Genomic DNA, 24,102 nt, shown 5'->3' with positions numbered 1-24,102 from the left:
TCAACACTGGACTTTTCTGGGGTTTCCTTCTCCCCACCATCAGGCCTGACTTGTGGCTGCGCACCATCACTGTAGTGGTCTGTTTGTCACCAGCTCCTCCATTGTGGATCGTAACTATTCTGCCCACATTTTGACTGCCCTGCTCAGACACTACATTTACTGCCTTTCTGGCCAGTTACACAGCAACTGGGCCAGTTGCACAGCAACCCAGGGATTTGCAGCTGCTCCCTAGGGAGGTTCATGATGTCTGCACTTACTGCAGACCCAGCTCAGGCTCTGCCTGGAGTCCTTGCCCTGTGAGGTCTATGGAGTACAAGAGGTTTGTTCCACAGGTGAGGCTCAAGGTAGACTGTCTCACAGAGGTGGATGGGGTCTTGATGTTCTTGAATGTGGCTTGTTACTTCTGATACCTGAAGTCAGAGCTGGATACCCATGGAAGATTTTCTAACTCTGAAAACTGGCTTTGCTTGTGTCTGCAGTGTCTCCCATGGAAGGTTGCATCCACTTTCCAGTGAGTGATGGAAGGAGACAGCTTAGATGTACGTGATCCTCGGCAGGCCCTAGATAGCCTGTAGGTGCTCAGGTCTCATGTTGTGTGGACTGGTTTGTCTGGAGCCTGAGCTCCAGGTAAGGTATCTCTCTCTGGTGCTCAGGTACCTCAGGGCAGTTGGAGCTGATCAGAGGCAGCTCCTTGGATGTCAGCTCCAGGTTGTAGCTGTGCAGATGCCATAGGACCACATTCTGCATCAGGGTGTGGTTGTCTCCATATCCTTCCTACTTTCTAGAACTTCTTTTTTATAGTGTATATCTAGATATCTCCCCACAGCCTCATGTGCTCATAGGTGGGGCTCTGGGGAGTGACTGGATTATTGGGTACGTGTTGCTGGGTTAGTCTGCTGATTGGTTTATCATAGTTCTGGGCATGGATTGATGGGCTTACTGAAGAGGGAAGACCACCCCTGGGTGTGAGTGGCACCAATCAGTAGGCTTGTGACCTGGATGGAATAAAAAAGAAAGAAGAAGGGTGTCTCACTGCTTCCTGTCTGTCTTGCTATGGATTGTTCCTCCTGTCCCGTGCCGCTGCACTGTGCTGCCCTGCCTTGGTGCCAGCAAGACTGAAACCTCTACAAACTGAACTAAAATAAACTTTTCCTCCATTAACTTGTGGGTGTTGGGTGTTGTATCCCAGCAGTAATAAGAAAGGAACTAAGAAACTCTTCCTCCTGATATCAGTGTTCACAGCACCTCTCATGCAGTGTCCAGTGCTGGGCTGCTCATGTCCCATGCACTTGACCTGTAAGAACTGGCCTTGGGCTAATTTCTGAGAGTGGGGCCTGGGTCCCCAGGAGTCACCTTGGGTTCAGAGTGGGCACAGAGCCTTGAAAGTTCTCTTGCAGCAGAGGCTCTGGTATGACCAGAGCTCGAGGAAGCAAGCTGGCCTTGGGGCTGCAGCAGTGAGCCACCGCCCCTGCACTGCGTTTCTGTGACGTGCTGGTGGTCTTCAGAGTGTGTTCAGGGATGACTTGTTAGTTTCGTGTAGGCCACAGCAGTCTCAGATGTCCCGTGTCTGCTGTGCCCTTTGTAAGTTTATATATGGCGTTAGATGTGCTGCTTTCCCACTTCTGTCCTTGCCCCTCAGCCTCTGGCCAGCCTCCTTCTGGGAGGTCCTGGACTCTGGTCCAAGTAGCTCAGATGGGCCCAGAGGCACAGAGACTCTGGGTCTTCTGCTGGTTTCTTCATAGGTGAGGCAGTGTACTCCCAACTCTCTTCCAGTTGCCATCAGTTACGTGACAAGCAAATTCTGTTGCTTACAAACAGGACCGTCTTTACCCAGGAGACACACTCAGTAGGAAGCGTTGTTTTATTTTGTACTTCCTGAGCAAGTCTTTAAGGTTCTGTCGGCACAGCCTGGGTACTGGTTTGTGCAGCGATTAATCGCCGGCATTTGCTCAAGTGGAAACAAAGTGAACTCAACTGCAAGTGGAATCAGTCATTAAAAAGTCATTACCAAATCACACCACCAGCCCAGTGCCTGCTCCTCCATTAATGGCAAAACAATTCCTTGGAAGGGTACAAACAACAAACTTCTATGTAGTATTTTTCTTGCTTGCCAGCCATCGCTAGCCTGGAGATGTAACAGAAAAGAACCCTAGTGAAGGGCAGCATTTTGGAGATTTATTGGTCAATAAAGTAGACAATTACAGCTTGTTTATGGAAGGAAATCCCACGCCCTGGCCTCTTGCAGCATTGACAGTCTGGTAATGATAACTTGGGTAACCAGCTCGAAACGATAAAAGTCAATAGGAAGATATAGGATTTCAATAAAATTATGACACTTCATAAACCTTACTGTGGAAACAAATTTTCCCTGGATATGTGACCAATTCCAGTTGGATTTGTAACTTTAATTTCTCACTTATTGAATTTTTTGTCATCAACTAATTACACAGTCCATGCTGGGTGACAACCACATGCCTCAGTTACTTCAAAGGGAAGAGGCCAGACACTTGGGGCAACTTGGGGCCCTGGGTCCTCAATTAACTCAAAAGAGGAGGCAGGGGCCCTTCTCTACCCTCCCCGTCCCACTTGCAAGGCAGGGGCAGCTGAGAGTGTGGGGCTTAGGTAGCTGAGTAGTTGAATTGGCCTCTCCTTGGGGACATGGTTGGGCTTCTGCCAGTGAGGTAAGAACAGAGAATGTTGTATGGATTCCAGCTTCTGGGGAAGACCTTGCTCCCAGGTGGGTTGAGCAAATAGATCTTCATCAGGGTTGGGAACATGCTCACTGAGGCAGTGCTAGTGCCAGCAGACTCTGTAGCTCACTCAGAGAAACCACCAGCCTGGGGCCTGGTGAGGTCATGCAGGGCTGCCTGATTTTCCCTCAGTTCCCTTCCCAGGATGTATGTGTTGAAGATGGAATATGCCAGTGAGCGGGTGGGAATTGCTTCCTGGCCCTGTAACTGGGTGCTGATGAACAGTACTAATACAGTTCTGTCACTTGACGGGTATCTTGTTTACAGGGTGGCTCACCAGACACTTAGGCCATGGCAGTGTTGACTGCATAGCTGTTCTCACTACCATCCTGCTAAGAAAGGAACTGAGACTCGGTTAATTAGATTGCTGACCTCAGAGCAGAGTAGGTTTGAACCCTGGCTGTGGAAGCCAGCCCCAGTGTCCTCACCATAAACTCACAGATTGGTGTGCTTGGAGCCAGGTGCAGGCACACACCAAAGTGCCAATGAGAAGTGCTGGGTCAGCTACCCAGACCTGCATCATCTGTCCATGCCCACCTCCTTCCAAGTTGGCAGGAGGATGCACACGGAAGGAATGGAAGAACTGTGCTGATGTGCACTGAGCTGGGGGTGGGTTCTGGCCTGGCTTAGTGATCTCCTGGGGCTGGGCCTATGTGGCATCTGGGGCCAGAGGAACCCAGTGGCTCTGAACTGTTAGGTCCAAATCTCAGAACCCCCATCAGGGGAGAGAGGAGCTCAACAAGCAGCCCAGGGAAGGCCAGGCTTTCCTGGCCAGGCCACACCCCTCACACAATCTGCAGAGCAACTCCCACCTGGGGCATTCTCCCTGCTGGCATAGCAGATGACTTGCCCCTTAGGGGTCATATGACAAATGCTCCAGCATTCAGGGCAGGAATCGGTCCCAGTTCTGTCCCAGACTCTAGACCCTGGCTTCTTGTTCCCACTATCAGCTCCTGCACTTCTAGCAGGGCACAGATGGGTAGTGACTTCTCTCCCATACTCCCGACACCGTGATTGTCTGTCATCCTAGGAAAATGGATCTTGGCGTCACAAAATAGCACTTTGCACTTGAGAGGAGGTGGGGTGCTGAGCATGGCTAGTGCCTCATCCATGAACTCGGGGGGGGGGTGGACAAGGGGCTTGCTGAGACCACTGTGGTTGGAGCTGGCTTTCAGAGAGCTTTAGGAGCAGTAGGTTTCTCACCCCAGTGGGACCCTGTGGCCTCCCTGCTCTGTTTGGTCCTCACTCATCAGGCTGCTGTTTGTATCCTTGCCTGAAGTATTACTGGTCAGAAGCTAAGCAGCAAGGGAATATCCAGCCTGGCACTGAGACAGGCTCTTGGGAAAGCCCTCTCAAGTGGGCTGTTTTAAGGAGGGCACTATTGGCGGGTACTTGGGAACCCAAGTCCTGAGCAATTTGAGGTTCCCCTCCTGTTTCTACCAGACACCTGTCTCTATACTCCTTCTAGCTATCCGCAGTGTCTCCTTCCATTCTGACGATCTGCTCTCTGCCCACAGGAACGGGATGGCATGCGTGCCATCCTAGGGTCCTACGACAGCGAGCTGACCCAGGCTGAATACTCACCCCAGCTGACACGCCGCATGCGGGAGGCCGAGGACATGGTGCAGAAAATGCATGCCCACAGCTCAGAGATGGAGGTGAGTCTGGTGGAGGGTGGTCAGCCATGGGGGCCATGAGGGCGGGGCTGGAGTGTGTGGAAAGGCATAGTTGGAGGTCAATAGTTTACACATAGAGTCTACTTTAATTCTCATGATAGTATTGAGCAGCCAGGGTACCCCAGGCAGCTCTAGTCAGCAAATAGGTGATGGGGTCAGTGTGAGATCATGGTGCCCTTGTGCTGCATCCCTGAGGGGCAGGTTCTCTTCACCATGTGCTCTGTTATGTCCTTATCCTGCGGTTGTCAGTGTATGCCAGCGAAAGTGCTCAGTCTGTGGCCTGTCTTTTTTCCCCATTGTACCTAGCACCATCTTGTTATCTTCTGTGAAGCCCTGTGCTTTCTTCTAGTGATGGACACAGGATCAGTCCAGTTTTGAAGAGCCTGCCTCCCAAGTCCTCTGGCACCATGGGCCTCTAGCTTAGCTCATGGCTGTGTATGCTAATGGAACCCAGGAGCCTGTGTCCCATTCCCATGCCCTCATGGCTCCTTTCTGGGTGGCCTGCATGGCTCTGGGCTCCTACTTGCTTGATGGGCCTGGGCCCCGAAGATGTCATTGTCTTGGGCAGTGCTCCCCAGCAAACCATCCCTTCCTGAGCAGTGAGAAGGAGCAGCTTGCTCACTGCCCTGCAGACACAGCACAGCCCTTCTGAGTGTGGTGGGATCCCTGGCCTTGAACACAGGCAGGGGTTCTTAGATGCCAAGAAAATCATCGCAGGTGTGGTGACTGAGTCCTTTATTGCCATCCTTCAGTGCTGCTTTCACTGTGTCCCTAGAAACAGGTGCTGTCCTTGCCTAGAGTTTGCTAATGAAGAAACTGAGGCACAAGGTCTAAGGTCATACTTGGGTCACAGATGGCACAGGTGATGCCAGGCCAGTACATGTGTCTGCAGGCCCGGGTGGTCTAGCATGAGCCATGAGCTACCTCTTCTCTTCTGGGGTCCAGGGTGTCTGCAGCACAGCCTGTGGCCCATGAGCTCTGGTCCTAGGCTCACTTTGACAACAGTGAGCCTCAACCCATGGTACAGAGAGAAGTGCTGGTGTGAGCCACCATCTCTCAGTCCAGGCAGCTTGACCACACCTTCTTCGGCCTGCATGTGTGGATCACTTCTGAACTTCTGGCTGAGGTGGCCTGGGTCTACCACAGTCATTTCTCAACTGCGTTGTATGTGCACCCTGATGGAACCTCTGCTTCTTTGGAGCTGAGCTTCCAGATGGAGATGACATTTAATAAACAACAAAAAGCCAAGTTGCCATTAGTGTTGCTGAGCTGTGGAAGAGGGGTCTTGTGTGAGGGAGCAGCAGGGAGCTGTGCAGCTGTGGTCTGGGACTGGAATGACTGTGAATGGAGGCTGTCTGCCTAGTGCACCTGAACTTGGCAGTCACCTGGGGGTAAGGGAGGAACACAGAGGCTTGGGCTATCCCAGCTCATGCCTGGCCCAGGCTGCCATCACACACACACCCCTTCTCTTTCCTGCTTTCCTCACTGAGCCTGTGCAGGCCCTGGGGGTTGTGTTGTGTCCCCGCCTGGAGGAGGTGTGTCAGCCCTCATTGACACTCTTCATAGGGTGTGCCTCTGGAGTGAGTGACACCCTCATGTCCTGTGCAGCACCATGGGCCCCACTGCAGAGCTATAGGGACTCATCCTTCTGCCTCTGAATAGCATCTGGTAGCCAAGAGTGGGGCCCACTGTGAACAGATCTGCACAGATCTTCCATCGTCATCTAAAAGGTTAACTCCAGCTATACCCAGTGAAATCATCATAAATTTAAGTGCGTTAATAGCCATTTTATTACAACACATTTGGCTCCATATGAAGCGTTAATGAAGAGAGATTTTCAAGGAGGGCTAACACTTTCCTGTTGTCCTGGAATTTCTCACATTGAGGGATCCCTGTCTGCACTGGCCATATGCACCCCATACTGGTCATTAGGAGCCCCACAGTTTGTGTACAGCTATGCCAAATACTCTGGGCTCTGTCATGTGATCAGAGCTGTCGGTGACCTCAGCACTCATGGACAGTCACGCTCAATGACTGCCTTGTGGGCAGCTCAGCAGGCCTCATCCTCCCCCTGCTTGTGGTGTGCATTGGGGAGACCCCTCCTCCCTTGGTGGGACATGAAGATGGCAGATTGCTGTCCTTCTTTGCCTATAGAGTTATGGGAGAGTTGGCAGATACAGGCTCAAAGACCCAGCCAATGGAGAGTGCAGTCCTGCATCACTAGCACCAACTGTTCCTCTCTCCACCATCACTGGGAGTATCCTGGGGCCAGTCAGGTTGGGACTGAGGAACTGACCCTCCCCTCACCTGAGGTCTTATTATGGCCTCCTTCTTACAGGGACAGGCACGGTGGCCTCCTCCTAGCCCCTGTCCTCTGCATCCAGGCTGTTTTGGGATGGAGACATCCACAGGCATGCTCTGCACCCACCCGTAAGGGCTGCCAGTCACTGCCTGCTGCCTGGAAGCCGTGGAGTACCACCTGCTCCCACACTTTGGTTTGGCACTCTGTCTCTAAGTTCAGCTTTGCCCACTTGCAGCAGACCCTCCCCTCCTGGATTGTGCTGCAGCCTGGGGGAGGGAAGCTAGGATTGTGCAGCCCCTGGCCCATTGAGGATTGAGAGTGGTTATACTCTGTGCTCTGGAGATCCTGCTCGGGTACCTCCTGTGGAGTTCTGTACAGATGCCTGGCTATATTCCAAAAGGGAAGCTGTGAGCCTCCTACTTCCACCAGGTGGCAGCAGACAGGTCCATGGCCTGTTCCTAGGCCTAGGGAGGGCCAGCTTCCTATGGGGATGGGGCATGTCTGGAGGAGCTTATCCTAGGACAGGGTTAGATGAATTCAGAGGATCCCTGACCTGGGATAGGATGGGGCAGGTCCTGGCAGAACCAACCTGGGATGAGGTAAGAGGTCTGAGAGCCCTGCAGTTGCAGGGGTCTGCTATGGAGGAAACTCAGTGGGAGGTGAGGACTCCTGTTTCCTAACAGTCCTTTTTGAAGCCTGTGCTGGGTGGAAGGACAACACCCTTCCTTTACCTCCCTTTTAGGCCATTACCCAGTGGTTTGAGGAGGAGTAAGATGAGGATGCAGCCATGCCTGGAGCCAGGTGTTTGGTAGAAACTGGCTGCCAAATGTCAAGGAGGTGGCTGGGGGTCTGGGGACTCTGAGGCCGGAAGGGATCCAGGTTAGCTCCCTACTGAGCACAGTGCTGCTCATAAGAAGACAGTGAGGCCCTGGCCAGCAAGTGATGGCTAGAGGTGCAGGCTCAGGATAACTCTGATAGGTGGGCACCTCCTCTGGGGCCAGTTTCTCTCAGTGATGTAGGACTGATGGGGTAAGGGATTCAAGGACTCTGTAGATGCCTTGCCTTCTAAGATCTATTTCTATTCACTTCCTGGTGACACAGCCTTATCCTCACAGGGAGATAGTTCAGCCGTCTAGGAGCAGGATTTAGGAAGAACATGGGCCAATAGCATGGAGGGATTTCTCCCAAACTAGGTGACATCACAGAAATACCACATGTAGAGAACACCTAGTAAGCTGGTTTTCCAACTTGCGGGTGCACCTTTTAAAGTGAAAATATAGTGTAGTAGTGAAGCAATCAGGAAAGCACATGAACCCCAGGCCTGGTCCCTGTGCTATCCAGCCATTGGTCTTCCGGGGCTTGGAATCCTCACTGCCTAAGTTTCAAATGAATTCATGGGGCTACAGTGAGCTTGGCTCCAGGTGTGGCTCCATGGGTAACTCTGACAGTATGGGGACCTCAGAGGACCGATCTTTAAGACAAACATCCTACATGAAGTCTTCTCTCCACACTACTCCAGAGGGCCTCTGCAGCCCAGCTGGCCTGGCTGTAGCTCTGCCCTGTGCCTCCTGAGCCATTACCCTCAGTGGAAGGGCATCTGGGGGTACCGGGGCTGCAGGAGGCCTCACAGGGGACCCAGCTCCTAGAGAACCCTGGGTCTTGGTCTCCCCACAGAAATAAGATAGGGAGTGGGGCAACATGGCCATGACAGGCCACAAAGCAGGTTAACAGAGATAGAGGTGTAGAGTCCCATGAAAGTCAGGGCAGTGCCCCATGTGAGGTAGGCATGAAGATAATACCCACCTATCAGCCTGCATCTCCAGCCATCACTTGCTGCTCAGGATCTCATTGTCCTCTGTGAGATCTGACAGTCTACCCATGGGTGAAGTCTACCTCCCTCCCTCCAGCTGTGGCCAAGATGAGTGCTGCTTTCCAGAGCAGAAGCAGGTGAGAACATAGACAGCATTTGTGAGCTGGGGACAGGTCTAGGAAGGCTGGGCCCTACTGGCGGCAGGAGTCCTCCCAGGCAGCTTCAGGCCTCATGGGCTCTTCATGGGCTGGGGTTGCCCTGTGCGGCCAGGCTGTGGGGTTGGAGGAAAAGACCACCCTTGTTCCCCAAAGAGCTCTGACTTCTGGGCAACCATCCAGCTGCTCTAGGCTCCCAGGCTGCTGCTGCAGAGCTGCTGGGGCATCCTGGTCCTCCTTATCCAGAGGCTGGTGGGGAAGCCACTGGAGCTGGGAGAACAAAGGAGATGTACTGGTAGAAGGTATGGGGTGGCAGATTGTATTCTCATGGCCTATTGCTAGTCCAGGCCCACTCCAGCTCAGTGCAGCCAGTGCTACGCCCAGCCTGGAGATCCACAGCCAGAGTCCCTTTCTGTCTCCAGCCTGACTTTTTTGGGGGACAGGCCTCTGGGTGAGTCATGGACACCCTGGCTTTTACTCCAAGGTAATTAATCAAGGTGATGGACATTGCTTTCTCCTCAGCAAGTGCTCTGGGCTGCAGGTCCCTGGCTGTGGCCTGTACAGTCTCATCCATCTTCTCACTGGCCACGTGGGGCAAGGCAGAGCCTCCCTCCCTTTTGCAATGGCGGAAGCTAAGGCTCAGGGTAGAGAAGAGTGGCCCGAGGTAGACCTTCGTGTTTGTGACTATACCTCAAGGGTGTGTCTGTGGGCCGGTGGGGTCCTCAGGGCCAGGCTGGACAGGTGCAGGTTCCAGGCATACATGGCCAGGGAGCTGGTAGTGCCTTGTTCTCTCAGAACTCCTGTCCTGTCCCTGTAGCTTCCTCTACCAGCTCTAACATAGGCAAAACATTTCAGTAAAACAAACTGGAGATGTTGAGTTGGGAGAATCCCAGTGGCCCGGCTCTGGTAAGGGCTGTGCCGTTTTGCACGGATTTTATTTATTCCATTTAATAAAGCAGCTGCAGAAGATGGTAGCAGATGTCATGAATCCTCTGTCAATGGAGCTATAAATACGAGTGTGTGGCACCTTGATTCCACACATCGGCCTGATCTGTGTTTCCAATTTATTTAATTAAAACAGATTACGGTGCTGCTGGCTGTTTGGTGATATGTGGAAAATCCCAATTTCAGATCAGAGTGAATCTAAAGTAATTTCTGACTTCCCATGTAGGCAAAATAGACTTCCCTTCTGTCTCCCGCTCTTGTTTCTTCCGTGGGGCTCTGGCAGTGCTGTCTGTCCCAGCATCACTCCCAAGGGGCTTTCCCTTCTCGTATTTGTTTACTGCTGTCCCACGTGAAGACGTGGGAAGGCCGCACCCTGCCAAGCCTGGACAAAGCAGGCAGGAAGGAAATAGTTGAGAGAAGTGGATGGAGAGGCAAGTAGAAGAAAGCAACCCTGGCACTCTGACTCTAGGGCAGCCCCCAGGATCGACCACGCATGTGGACTTCTGGTCCAGTCCTCAGCATGAGTGGACAGCCAGTGGTATCGACCCAGGAGTGGCACAGTGTCAGCAGGACGAAGTCTTCACCTGAAATACCAGTCCTGCCTCACTCACCGGTGGAGGGATCCTGCATGCTGTCTTCTGCTGCACTGTCATGCCAAGTTCCCCACATAGGTTCTTGGTCCTCACAGCAGACGATTCCTTTATAGAGGAAGTAAAAAATGCTCCGAGAACCCAGGTCGTCAGATTTGCAGAGATCATCATTTGAAGGCCACTCGGCTGACAGGTGGAGACGTTTGTTGTGTGGCTTCATATTCAGTCCCTGCAGCCCCATCTTCAGACAGACATGAACTTGCATTGGTGTCTCCAAGGCTTGTGAAAGCACAGTTGCTGGGCTCTTCCCACAGCATCTCTGACCTCGTGCATGTTGAGGGGTGGGAGCAGCTCCAGGCCACACCTGGGAACCAGTGTCCTGCAGAGTATGAGGATGTAAGAGGATCCATGTCTATCTCACCCTTCCCAGCAGAGCCCACTCCTGCTCTCCCTGCATCCATCCTCGCAAGGTCTGAAGCCGGGCTTTGCAGTTCATACCAAAGGGTTCTGTGTCCTTGGTCACATCCTCTGGGGTCCCTGCTAGGCAGAGAGCACTCAGCCTAGAACAGTTCCTGATTCTGTGGCCTGGACAGACTCTCAGATGATTGGCCCATTGTCTCATGGTGTCCCAAACCTGTGTGAGCTAGACAAGGAAGCCAGGGGCCTGGGCTGAGTCCCATCCTCTTCTGCATTGACTGCAATTTTGGGGACCTGTCTGCATGGGCATTGGCCTCTCTGCAGGCCTGGTGCTCTGCTCACTGGTCTTCTCTGCCGGGCCATCCCACAGTCTGCAGAAGCTGTCACAGTCCCCTACAGGGTTCTGTGGCATCCTGTCTCAGCTCCTGGCCACCTGCAGGTTTCTCTGCTGCACTGTGGGCTCACTGTACACAACAGGGGTGCCCAGTCATCAGGCAGCCACTTCACACTTCAGGATAAAAATAGCCCTGCTGCGGCCTTGCTGCAGCATCTACATGTTGCAGCTAGTGCATGTCTCCCTGGGGCAGCTGCCTCAGTGCGACACCAACCCTAGTCGCTTTGTCCTTGGGATCCTCCTTGGCCACCTGTCCATGGCTAACAGGGACTGCACCTTCTCCTCACCTACCTGTGACCCACTCTGGGCTCTAGCACACCATCCAGGCATGTGCCCTTCTTGGATTCTTTGTAGTGACAACATCTTGGTCAGAGCCAGGAGCTTGTCCATGTAGAGCATGACCAGAATGGATATGATATATGACCACCTAGGCCAGCCATTTGCCCAGATGTGTGGGCCAGTGGGCCGAGGCTAGCTATGGGCAGACAAGAATAGCTGGTGGGAGCCAAGAGATCTTGGTGGGTCTCCTGCTTTGAATGTAGTCTGGCCCTGTCTGGCAGGAGATCTCCAAGAGAAAGCCAGGTGAGTGGTTGTGTGGACAGCTTCCCTTCTTAAAGCCCCTGCAGTGGTATGGGATGCAGCCAGCACTGATGCCATCACAAGGAGCTGCTCTGACAAGTGTGACACTGTCCATTGTAGAGACACCAGCATTGCCTGGGCCCTGTGCTGTCCACTGCCTCCTGCTAGCCTTTCTGCCCCTGCCTGGGCTATAGGCTGTGAGTCCTCTGAGGAATCCCAAGCCATCATTATTTCCTCCCAGTGCTGTGGAGGAAGCAGCCTCCATGAGAGGTGCTGTGCTGGCCTTGCCCTGTCTGTTCTGTGAAGGGAGATGCAGTGACCAACTCCTCGAGACTGTTCTTGCAGGGAGACCTGGGCATGAGTGTCATTCTGGCACAGATCCTGCAGTTTTTTTGTGGTGATGGCTATGCTTCTATTACTCAGGCCTAGAACTTCAAAAGGAATCTGATGTCTAGATGTGGATATGGTGACTGACATTGCCTCTATCCAGGGCACAGATGTGGCTGGGATGGCCTCCTCCCCACAGGTACCCCATAGAGTAAGCTCTGTTGCCCACCTGGGCTGTGTGTGTGGGAGACCTTGCCAGAGAAGCATGGCTGGGCCATGTGATGAGATTCCAGTTGCTAGAAAAGACAGTGTGTATTCTGGAGTTTGGTTCTGGCCACTTCTTTTACCAAGGTGTGGTTCTCCCTGGAGCTGGTAGAAGCTCACAGAATATGTTCTGCTGACATAGTATGAGCCTCTCTAGGCATCTCCAGATGCCAGTATTTGATCAGGCACCGGCTGAGTTCTAGGATGCCCTGCTAGTCTTCAGATGTGGACACCAGGTTGGTTGGAGTAGGCAGCTGCTGCTCATTGACCTTTAGTGCCTGGGCAGAACGGGGGCAGCCAAAGCGTGTTTAATAGTTTCTCTCAATATATACCTTCAGTGGGAATTACCGAGTTCCAGGTTATCAGATGTAAACTGATGCAGATGTTGTTAAACTTTAAGGAAATACCAAATTGTTTTTGCATTTTCTAGTTTTCATTCCCACCATCCGCATGGACAAGATTCAATTGATTTACTTCCTTTCCAGATCCCAGTGCTGCCAGAGTTCTTCATGTTTGCCAACCAAATGGTTGCAAAGTGGTATTTCGTTGTTGGTCCTGATTTGCATTTTCCTAATTACTATCCATGTTAATTACCTGTCTGTGTGTTTGCTGGCCGCGTGTGTTTCCTTTTCTGGGAGAAGTCGCTTTGCATCTTTGCCCGTTTTTCTGTCATGTTTGTGTTTTTCTTATTGCTTTGTAGGTGTTTAATGTGTTCCAGAGACTGATCAGATGGTGGGGGTTTGTGTACTAGCTGAGTTCCACTTGCGGGTGACACAGTGGGGGGCAGCATCCTTGGGCAGAGCAGAAGGATTATGTGTGCCAGCGCAGACAGAGAGCTTGGTCCTAGGGCGCTTCTCTTCTGGTGGGTTCTGCAGGTTGCCTTCTGTGTCCACTGGCTCCTCAGACCTGGATAGAGTCCCAGAGGAGAAGGTCCAGCTATTGCTCCCTGCTCAAACCCAGCTGTATGGGGGACAGAGGGGAGAGACAGAAATGCATCATCTTGCCTCTCACAGCCCTGCTCACAGAAGGCTGCTGCTGTGTCAGGGCTGGCCCTAGGTCTGCAAGAGTGACCTTCTTCCCTCCCAAGTACCTATGCATGGTTGGCATTTATAGACAGAGCCCACAATGGCTGGCTCAGGGCAGAGCTGTTCCCTTGTGACCATCCCTGCCTCTCTCCACACATCACTTCCTGCCCAGGAGAGGGGCCCTCAGCAGGGCCTGTGAGCACCATGATCTGCCCTCATGCTGTGAGGTCATCTTGGCCTGATGACAATTGTCTATAGAGCCTCAAGGAATTTAAGGTACTGGGCAGTACTAGGATTTGTCATTGCACCCTCACCTAGGTGCCTGCTCCTGCTCTGAAGCCTGGGCTGTACCTGTTTCATGGGGGCCCTTGCTGGGCTTTCCCAAGGAGTGAACTCGGTCACTAGCCTGCTCCAGCAGAGGCCAGGCAGTACAAAGATATGGCTCCAGCACAGAGCAGAGCTGACTGATCCCTGCCTCCAAGGCTGTGGCCTAACATGGTGCTCACAGGGGCTCTTGGTTAGGAGGAGGCCATCCCTGGCTGATCAGGCCCTCCTTCCTTTCTCTGCCTGAACCCAGTGGATACAGGCCAGGCCTCACTGCCCCTTCCCAGGTCTACCCCTAGGTAGCCATGTTGGGGAGCTGCAGAGATTTTCTGGGACTCAAGCAATTCTTCCACAGTGTGGGGGAGATAGTTTGTTTTGTCCTTTGCTATATCCCATTCTTGGTACCCTCCTGTCTTCTCCTATAACTGAGGGGCAGAGTTTGATGGAATTTGGGTTTTTATGTTTCCCAGGTGCCACTTCTCCAATTGGGAGACTCTAGGCCTTTCTGGGGTGGCAGCTCAGCCCTCCGCTACCTAGTCCCTTACCTGCCACTAAGCAGGGAGAGGTGGACACAGTGGGGTGCTGGGATAGGAACAGGCGTGAGTCTTACCAACAGCCCTGACCCTGTCGGTCCTGTCTTGCAGGCTCAACTGTCACAGGCCATGGAGGAGCTAGGAGGCCAGAAGCAGAGAGCCGACATGGTGAGTCCAGCAATGGTATCCCCAGGTTCCTAAGGGCAGCTGGTTTACGCCACTGTGAGCCCTGGGTTTCAACAGGGCTCTGGTCCCTCTCAGTATGCATCTTGCAAGCATGAGCCGGTGGCCTCTTTGTGGTTGACCCCAGTTTTGCTTTTCCCAGTAAGATCACTGCCTGTGCATGTGGTGCCACAAACGTGAGTCCCTGCTAGAGCACAAAGAGCCAGATGGGTGATGCTCAGGTGCCTGAGGTCAAGCACCTCTGGGTAGCTTATGGGGACTACAGGGAGGCTCCAACCCAGCCCAGCAATGGCAAGTCAGGCCAGAGAGGGCTAGACACACAGGGGAGGCTGTGCAGAGCTTTGGTATGTTGTCTGTCACCTCAGCAGCACCAAGGGACATTGTTGCCACTTCTGTGGACACAGCCACAGTGGTACACAGTCCTGCCCTCATGGCTAAAGTGCTAAGCATGAGAGCTGAACTATTAATGAACAGCAAAATGTCACTGAAGCCCACTTCCAGTTTGGGGAGAAGATGAGGGGAACTGAACTTCTGTAGAAGGGCCTGGAGCTAAGGCCCAAGTGACCCTGAGCTGGTGGCAGGAGGGGACAGTGGAAAAAGCTAGGATTGGAAGGGACTTGGAAAGTCCTAGAGACAGCAAGGCTGAAGGTGGACAGGGTCCAGCCATGCAGACTTGTGCCCCTCCCTCCCCAGCACCCCCAGTGAAGGCGTGATCTCACTGGGGCAGGGGTGGCAGCCATCCTCCCTGAGCCAGGCCTCACTCCCTTTTCCAAGTCCACCCCATGGTAGTCTCAGAGATTTTTGGGACTCAAGCTTCTTCTGCCATGTGCACCTGATGCTTCTGTTCTTAGGAAGATGGCCTGGCAGCTCTGTGCACAGGAGTCATTGGGACAGGGGACCAGGGCAGGGCAGGACCAAGATTGTAGTGGGCAGTGGTGAGCAGTCAGATTTGAAAAAGGTAGATGCATGCTCCCTAGAAAATACTAGAACTAGGAACCCAGGTTACTGCTGCAGCATGAGTGGAGGGGATGTCAGGGACCTGCTAGATACTAGGCTAGGGCTCCTGAGTTGGGGCTGATGGGTCAGAATTGACCCTCAACCTTTGGACGATGTTTCTGTCCTTGGGGTGTGGGGTATAAAGATTGAACTGGCTGCCAGACGGAGCTATGTGAGCAGCAGCAAGCCCTTGGTTCTGGGGTAGCATCCTGGGTGGTCTCAGCATGCAGGGTGAGGGCAGGCAGGACTGGCCTCTGGTTCAAGTGTGGACAGCCCTGCCCAGGGGTTGGCTCTGGACATGCAGGAGACGGGCAGAGGCTGGGTAGCAAGATGGGTCCTGGGAGAATAGTTGCCCTGATAAGCAGGGAAAGCAAGTTGCTGTGATGGGGGCAGCTTCCTGGGGCTGGGACAAGGACAGGGCTGCAAGCTGTAGGCCGTGGCCCCTGGGTGCCAGGAGCGGGGGGCAGTGACTGTGCATAGCTCTCCCAGAAGCCCCTCTGGACCTTCCTCCTCCCCCATTTGCTGTTGCCTCCATGCTCCTTCTCCTGTGGGCAGCCCTACTACTGCTGTCTGTTCCCTGGCCTTTCCGTGCTCTGTCCTCATTAACTGGGCCCTGCAGGCTCCTCCAGCAAGGCCCTGTTCAGTGTTGACTTTGGGGAAGCCACAGGTGGGGTGGGCGGAGGAGTTCCTTGAGGACTGGCACATCCATTTGCACAGCCCGGGGAGACCCTGATGTTCAGAATGTCACCATGCATGACTTCCTCAGTGTTGACCTGAATTGAAGCGTGCCCAGGGGCCTTGTTTTCATAATGTACATGAGGCAAGAAGAATTAGAAATGAGTTGTGCTAAGCACATGCCAGGCCCATAGCGCTGTGGCTGAGCAGCTGGGTGGTTGCCTAGGGCTGTCCTTAAGTTTAGATCCCCTGTTTTGCTGCAGAAGCTCAAATGCCTTGACCCTGGCTTCTGTGGGGCTTTGGAAAAACCACTGGCCCTGGACCCTACCCTGGAGAAGTGGGAGGCCTTGGCCCTTGGGGACTATCGGTATATTTAGTGGGACTCGGCTTCTGGCTCACCTGCCTCTCACCTGCTGCCCACCCCACTCCACTTTCTGTCTCTATATGAAATCCTGAGCTTCGAAGTATCTGGCCCACTGCAGCCATTGACTTGGGATGTTAGGGGCCCTGGGCAGGATGTTTTATTTCTGCTCAGCCACAGTCAGGTTGGGAACCCCATTCTAGGATTCATACCCTAACTTGTGTGCAGAAGCCCTCCCCCAGCTTGCCGAGGGTCTTGGGATACCCTATAGAAGTTTTTGATGAAGTGTTATTATTCTCTGACCCCAAGGAGATGGTCAGGGTGTATGGGGCCTCATCTCTGAGCTGACTCTTGACTGGCCCCAAGACTGCTGCAAACAGGTGGACAGTAGCACCTCAGGTGGGTTTCTGCAGGCTCATTTAGGGTGGGGCTGTGGTGATCTCCCTGCTGTGTTTTTAAAACCCAGGACTTTTACAGTCAGTTACATCCGCAGCCTTTTTTTTTTTTTTTTTTTCTGAGATAGGGTTTCTCTAAGTTGCCCAGGCTAAGCTTGAACTTGTGATCCTCCTGCTTCGGCCTCCCACAGTGCTGGGATTATAGGCATGTGGCACTGCACCCAACTGGGATTTTCATCTGACTCTACCTTGTCTCCCCTTTACTTCACATTCTTTGTTTCACTTCTCCTTCTCTCTCTATGGCAGGGATGCCAGGAAGGGGGCACTGTCAGGGCAAGGGACACCCAGCCCTGGGAAATGGGACTTAGGGGAAATCTTCACATGAGCAAGGCATGACAGCTGGGGACACTGCAGGCCCTGGCACTACCCCATCTACCAGCTCACAGCCCCTGCCTACTGTTCCTCACACAGTGAGTCCACTAGGAGAAAGAGGAGAATTGTAAATGTCTTTAACAAATTGCTGAAGACAGGACAAAGACAGTTTGACTGTCTGTTATTAATTAGCAAATCACACTAATTAGTAAGCATAAGAAAGGTTCATGCTTTTTTCTTTAAACACAATTAACGTAACAAGGGGAAATGTCTGGGCCATACTTGTGTCGTTAACACACCTCACCCTAATTAGATATGGCCAGCAGTGGCTGGAGAAATGGGTTTTTTGATTACAACTATAAAAAACCCTCGAATAGTTTATATACTTCGGGGAGTGAGAATTGGAGACTTAGTTTCTGATGTCAGAGGCACTACACCCCGCACACCTCGGTGTAATTAAGCAGTCATTTTCCTTCATTCCCATTTTTCATCCTGGGGGCTCCTCCCCCTTGCTCCAGACCCAGTGATGGATCTGCCCCAGAGAAGAACCATGGCTGTTGCCTGGCCCAACCATGAACTGTGTGCCAACTATGCTTTTTGGTTTTATTTCTAAAGCAGGCAGGCCAATCCCACTGTTCTGTGCAGAGAAGAATCAGATGTGGGGACCTCCCATGTGCAAGAGCCGTTTACAGAGAGCTCTGGCTTATCCTCAGGGGCCAGTGCTGTGTGCAAACCTGGCAGGGCTGGTCCCACCAAGTGACATTGTGACACACTGTCCTTGCTAGCATTGAGGCCAAGCTGCACAGGCAGAGGAGAAACAGGCTGCCCTCAGCACTGTGACTGCATCTGAGTGGGACCTGCCCGTAAGTCTGCACACCAGCCCAGCTTTTCTACTGCCCTGAATTCTAGGACTGACCACCACCTTTCCCCCTCTGCACCTCTATCTAGTGACCTGTGCTGGGGTGAGAGAACTCTGTGTGTGGTGGGCATGTAGGGAAGCAAGTGTGGAGACCATGAGGCTGTTCTGCAGACTGGGGACCCACTCCTGGTTGGGAACCAGGTAACTTCCTGCCATGCCAGCCCTAAGGGCCCCATGTGTAAATGTCCTGAGCTGGGAGGGGCTCTTTGGGACAGGATGTCCCCAAGTGGGTCTGAAGTCTAAAACTGCAGCCTCCTGCCATCAGCTGCCCAACGTGCATTCAGCCTCTTGTGGATGCCCCACCTTAGAGCTTCTTCCACCCTGCACAGGCTGGGGCTCTCCCTGCACCACGCCTACTGCCTGCCTTGCTGTGTGACTTCAGTGAGCCTCTGCAAAAGGAATGATGGGCCTCAGAAGCCTCATAAGGCCTGTGAGCTCATGCATTTGAAAAGACCCAGCTATTTGGTAAAGCATTTCTGAGCAACACCAATGCCCTGGTTCTCCCTTGGGCCCCAGTGCAGCTGTTGTGGGGCTCTCTGCCTTCACCTAGTGAAGTTTCCTTTACCCTCAGTTTAGCTCTGAGTATACACTAGTAAGGCATCCTGTGGGGCCCAGCCAGGTATCTGTGTGAATGACTCGCCATAAGCATGTTTACCTTTGAAGTAAACTTATCTATTTTGCTAGGTGTCCTTCTGGGCTTTGCTCTGAGGAATCAAGGCCACTTGATGGCTGCATGGCTCAGACCCGTCTTGCCTCTATAACAAAAATGCCACACACTGGGGCAGCCTAAAGCCACACGGATTTATGGTTCAGCTCTGGAGACTGGAAGCCTAACATCCAGGTACTGGCTGGTTCCATGTTGGGCAAGGGCTGCCCCCTGCTTCTTGCTGTGCCTCACACGCTGGAGGGCAGAGGAAGCTGTCGGGACCCTCTGGGAGGTCACTGGTCCCAGTTGTTAGACCCCTCCTAATTGCCACCCCTTGAGTGTGATTTCAGCATTTGGTTTTGGGGGACAGATGCTCATGTACAACACTGTCTTTTCCTCCCCTTGCTGTGTGTGCCTGGCGGTGCTCCTGGCTCTATTCTTGTACAGGGAAGTCTTCACCCAAGCCCTCAGCGCATTGTGGGGCCTGCTGTCCCACGACTCCTGCCTGAGTCCCTCCCCTCTCTGATCACACCATCCACTGTGTGACTCGCTTGCTGTCCCTGCCTCCTGGAATGTCCAGGAGAGCCTGGCTTCCCCTTGAAATCAGCTGCACCCTTCTTCTCTTCTCCTAGCCACCTTCTTGGCAGGCATGTGCTGTTCATGCTGTCTTTGTGTGACGCATGATTGTCATCACTGCTCTTGTTGTCATTGTCCTAGGTGGTGAGCTCCCAAGAACCCCAAGAACAGCCCATACTTGCTGGTGGACCCCCGCCTGGGAGCCTAGATTGTCCTCACATTAGTCTCCTCTGTCCTTTGCTTTAGTTGGTTTTATTTTAGAGATTCTCACCCATCTCTTGTTAGGTTTATTCCTGGGTGTCTTACAGTGCCTGTTACTTGTAGATTGCTCTTTTATGGCCTCTTTTGGGGTCAGGGGAGGGAGATGAGACTCAGAGAAAATCTCTGTGGATTCCACCCCTGAAACTTAAAAAGATTTAACCTATAATAACCAAAAAAGGGAATTATTGTTAAAAATTATGGAGTAATTCCATGCATGGGAGAGTCTTGCCCTCACCCTAGTTCTTCTAGGTATCAGAGCTAGATTTCTGTGTTTTGCATCTGAAATGTTAGCTCTTCCCAGTTGCGCTGCCCCTCAGGGACTCCCTGTCCCCTGTTGCTCTGGAGCCAAGGCACAGCTGACTCAGCGCTCACCCTGCCATTTGGCTACCTGGACCTTCTCATTATAATGGTCCAGTACCGTTCCCTGGGAGCTGGGCCTCTCTGCTCCCCCGATGGGGACCTGAGGATGGCTCCAGGTGGTAAGCTGGCTTTCCAGGGCAGGGACCCCATTGCTGTGCACTGTAGCCATCTTTCTTGCCTGAGGAGGAGTTTCCCTCTCAGGTGATGACATACCCTGGGGTGCATGGGTGAGCTATCACTGGCTGCTGGCTGCTTTAGCACCACTCCAGACTGGAGTGGAATTGGAGTACAGGGCTTGACTTGGGTCCCTTCATCCCCTCACCAAGAAGCAGTGGCTCCAGAGAGCTTCCTAGGTGCTGATGGAACTGGAGAACAGAACCTGGCCTCTGCCAGGTTTCTACTCTGACCTTAGCATCATTTCTGTAAGACCTGAGAAATCTATCCAGATTGGGTTCTAGAGAGCCTGATGCTCCTCCGAGCCTTGGACCTCAGTGCCATCAACACCATCCGTGACCACTGGCACAATATCGCACCTGTTGAGTGAATAAAAGATGGGACAGCACAGGCTCACTCCAGTGCCTGGCTGCTGCCAAATGATTAAAACTGCTGTTGGGGTAGAAAGAGCAGGTTACCCAGCTCCCCTAACTTATAGGACCTCAGGATCAAACCATGCATCCTCTCAAACCCAAACACATGTCTCCATTTAAAAGCTGTACTGTGCCAGGGAGTTGGCCACAAGCTCTAGTAGCATTTATGTTCTATGAAGCCCTGGGGCCAAAAGTGAAGCTGGTAGGAGGGGCCTGTGGGCAGAGGGCCCCTGGCAGTCAAGGAGTCAGGCCTATCCGAGCAGGACAGCTGCCAGGGGCTGTGTTCTGAATGGACTCATTGCAGTGGCTCTCACGGGAGCCCAGCCGTCTGGGGTTTGAGCCTGCTATGGGATGCTGGCTCAGCTGTCTTAGAGTTTAGGGCCCCACCTCAGCCTAGAGGCCTGTGCTTACACTCGGCTCTGCTCTCTGCCTCTCTGCCTCCCACCCGAAACTCAGAAGTTGTTCTCATCTCAGTCACGGTGGCCAACGGATTCTAGAAGAAGATCACGGTCAGTTCGGTGAGATCCACACAGTTCATAACTTCTAGCCAGACCCATCAGAAATAAGTGAGAGAAGATGTGAGTTGCCAAATCGGGCAGGAATGAGAGCAGACACAGGAGCGTCTGTGCTTCCCTGCTTACCGTTCTGCTCAGGGGTCCCCTGGTGGGTGTGCACCACCTCTCCAGCACTCACCGGCCACTTGAAACTTTGTGGGAAAACTGTCTCTTGCAGTCCTTTGCCCTTGTTTAAATTAGATGACTTTTTATTTTTGAATTACAGGAATTCTTTGTATATTCCAGACACTGGAATGGTTTGCTAATGCTTTTCCTCTTTTGTAGAATGTCTTTTCACTCTCCTGATGTTGTCCTTTGGGACAAAGTTTTAGTTTCCATGAAGTTCGTTTTATCAACTTCATTGTTGCCATGCTTTGGTGGCATGTCTAAGAAGCCACTGCCAGATCCAAGGTCAGGAGGATTCACTCCCATGTTTTCTTCTGAGGTTTTAAATTTTAGCTTTTATGCATCCGTTTTGATCCATTTGGAGTTAATTTTTTATATGGGTCCAACCTTATCATTTTGCATGTGGATGTCCAGTGGTCCTGGCACTGTTCACTGAAGAAACTCCTTTCCCCGTTCAGCTGTTCAGCGGTCTGGGCATGCCGGTTGAAAAACCACCTGATATAGGTAGGTTTATTTCTGAGCTCAGTTCTGCCATTGATTTTCATCTTTTCTTATGTCAGTGCCACATTGTTCTAGTCACTGTAGCCGTGTACTAAGTTAATGGGATTCCTTCAACTTTCTTTGTCTTTTCCCTTCAAGACTGTCTTACCACTTTAGGGCCTCCTGCAATGCTATATGAATTTCGGAACATGTTTTTCCATTTCTGCCAAAAAAAAAAAAAAAAGGACAATTAGGATTGTGATGGGTTGTACTGAATCTATAGATAACTTTGGAGAGGATTGCTCTCTTAACAGTATTATCTTCTAAACCTGAGCCTGGAAAGTCTTTACATTGGTTGTAATTCTTTTGGCAGTGTTTTATAGTTTGTACCATTAAGGGTCTTTTATGTTCTTAGTTAACCTTATTTGTAAGTATATTATTCTCTTTGGTATAAACAAAATTGCTTTCTTAATTTTCTTTTTGGATTGTTCATAGCTAGTCTGTACAAATACCACTGATGTTTTTGTCTTGATTTTGTACCCTACAGCTTTGTTGAATGCATTTATTAGCTCTCATAGAGTCCTTACAATTTGTAGAGCTTTCTATAGATGAGGTCATGTCATCTGTGAATTAGGAGAGTTTTATTTCTGCCTTTATAGTTGAGATGCCTTTTATTTCTTGTTCTCACTTGGTTGCTCTGACTAGAAATTCAGAGACAAAGCTGAATAGCAGTGGAGAAAGTGGATGTCCTTGTCTCAATTCACAATCTCAGGGGAGACCTGTCAGTCTGTCATCGAAGCTGGTGTTAGCTATAGGTTTTTCATTTGTGTCCTTTACCATGTTACAGAAGCTTCTTTCTAGTCCTACTTTATTGAGTATTTTTGTGTTGAAAGAGAATTGGATTTTGTCAAATGCTTTTTCTGCCCCAACTGTGATGACCCTATGGGTTTTTTCCTTCACCCTATTAGTGTGTATTACATCAATTGATTTTCCTATGTCAAATGACCCTTGCATGCCTGGTATCAGTCCCACCGGTCATGATGTAGGATCCTCTCAGTAAGCTGCTGAATCTTGGTTGCTGGTGTCTTGTGGGTTCCTAGGAATTTATCCATTCCTTCTAGATTCTCTAATTGGTTGACAGAATACACAGTTGCTCTTGGTATTCTATAATTCTATTTCTGTAAGGTTGGTTGTATTGCTGCTTCTTTCATTTCTGATTTTAGTAACTTGGCTTTTCTTTTTTCTTTTATCAGTCTTACTAAAACTTTGTTCTTTTAGTCACTCTTTGGGTCATAGCTGTTGTTTCCTTTTAGGACTAAAAGGCTGTCATTCCAGTGACACTTCACTGGCATTTTTTCCAATGGCAAATCCACTTCCATCCTTGTTGTTAGCTTTCTTACGAAACAAGTCTGTTTCTCTGAAAGCTTTTAAGATCATTTATCACTAGTTTTGATTTGATTAAATGTGGCATGTACTTTTCCTCATGTTTCTCGTGCTTGGGGCTTTTGGGGTTTCTTAGACATGTGGGAGTCTTGTAGCTGTTGTTTGGAAAAGCCTCCATCCAGATAACCCATCGAGGAGGCCTGAACTTGAGCCACAGCTTAGTTTTGATCTTCTTACTTTTAGAAATAATTCCTTCTCCCCTGCCCCCATCTCCCCTCCTTCCCTCTCTTTTTATTTTGAGTAGTTTATACTGTTGTGTCTTTAGGTTGCCTGTGTTTTGGTTTTGTTCTTTAATGATATCTAACCTGACATTAAAGTGATTCATGGACTTTCTTATCTTTTATAAGAACTGGCTTCCTCACCCAACTGTGTCCCTACCTCACTCCCCTGGTGTGGCTTTGTGCCTCTGCCTCCCTGTGGTCCTGGACACAGCAGGAGGTGCTGCATTTGAAGGACCTACCCACAATGGCGGCTTGGGCATGAATAGACTCACCTGGCCCATCTGATGTGGTCATGGAAGGAAGGGTGCAGAGAGATCATGGAGGACAGGCGGCAATGCTTTCCTGGAGCCAGGGTTATGTCAGGGAAGAGATGATCAGTGGGGCAGAGGGAAAGCTACTTTGGCACCAAACATACACTCAGTCTGCACATGTGGTATGGGCACAGGGTTCAGCAAGACACTGGATTACAGGGGCAGATTCCTTGCAGGCTGACCTGGCTGCTGAGGAGCCACAGCTGGAGAGAAAGGCCCTCCAGGCCTGCTCAGGGCTGGCTTTCCCATTGGTATGCTATGTGCCTGGCCCTCTCTGGGCATACCAGAGAAGTGTAAGCCCACAGAAGTGTACTCTTGCTTTCAAGACTATGCACCTGTGTATCTGGAGAGGTAGAAAACTCAATCCAGGTTACTTGATAGAGTGCTTCTTGGTTGTAGGGCCTCAAGGCCTCTGATGGCTAATCCTGGTCACAATTGGGCTCTTGTCCATCAGGCCTCACTGTAGAGGCTCTTCCCTACCCCATTATTGCCCCATTGCATGGTCTCCTGTCTATGGCCTGGGCTGAACTGCTTCATGGGGCTAC

General features: G+C 51.6%; 1 protein-coding gene across 9 annotated transcripts in view; it reads left to right on the top strand.

Annotated features, from left to right (window-relative positions):
• The window catches only part of Mad1l1 (mitotic arrest deficient 1 like 1), a 308,954-nt gene that overhangs the window by 162,614 nt on the left and 122,238 nt on the right, over positions 1-24,102 (top strand). For all 9 annotated transcript variants that reach the window (XM_063234039.1, XM_063234036.1, XM_063234037.1 and 6 more), the window contains 2 exons: positions 4,268-4,408; positions 14,203-14,259. In XM_063234039.1, the coding sequence (XP_063090109.1) occupies positions 4,268-4,408; positions 14,203-14,259 (198 nt within the window). The remainder of the gene's footprint in view (positions 1-4,267; positions 4,409-14,202; positions 14,260-24,102) is intronic.

The sequence above is a fragment of the Cavia porcellus genome, unplaced genomic scaffold, assembly GCF_034190915.1.
Source record: "Cavia porcellus strain 051 isolate PalLab524CR breed Dunkin Hartley unplaced genomic scaffold, mCavPor4.1 scaffold_23, whole genome shotgun sequence".
NCBI lineage: Eukaryota > Metazoa > Chordata > Mammalia > Rodentia > Caviidae > Cavia > Cavia porcellus.
The sequence above is the reverse complement of the archived record's forward strand: the minus strand, read 5'-3'. Positions and strand labels throughout refer to the sequence as shown.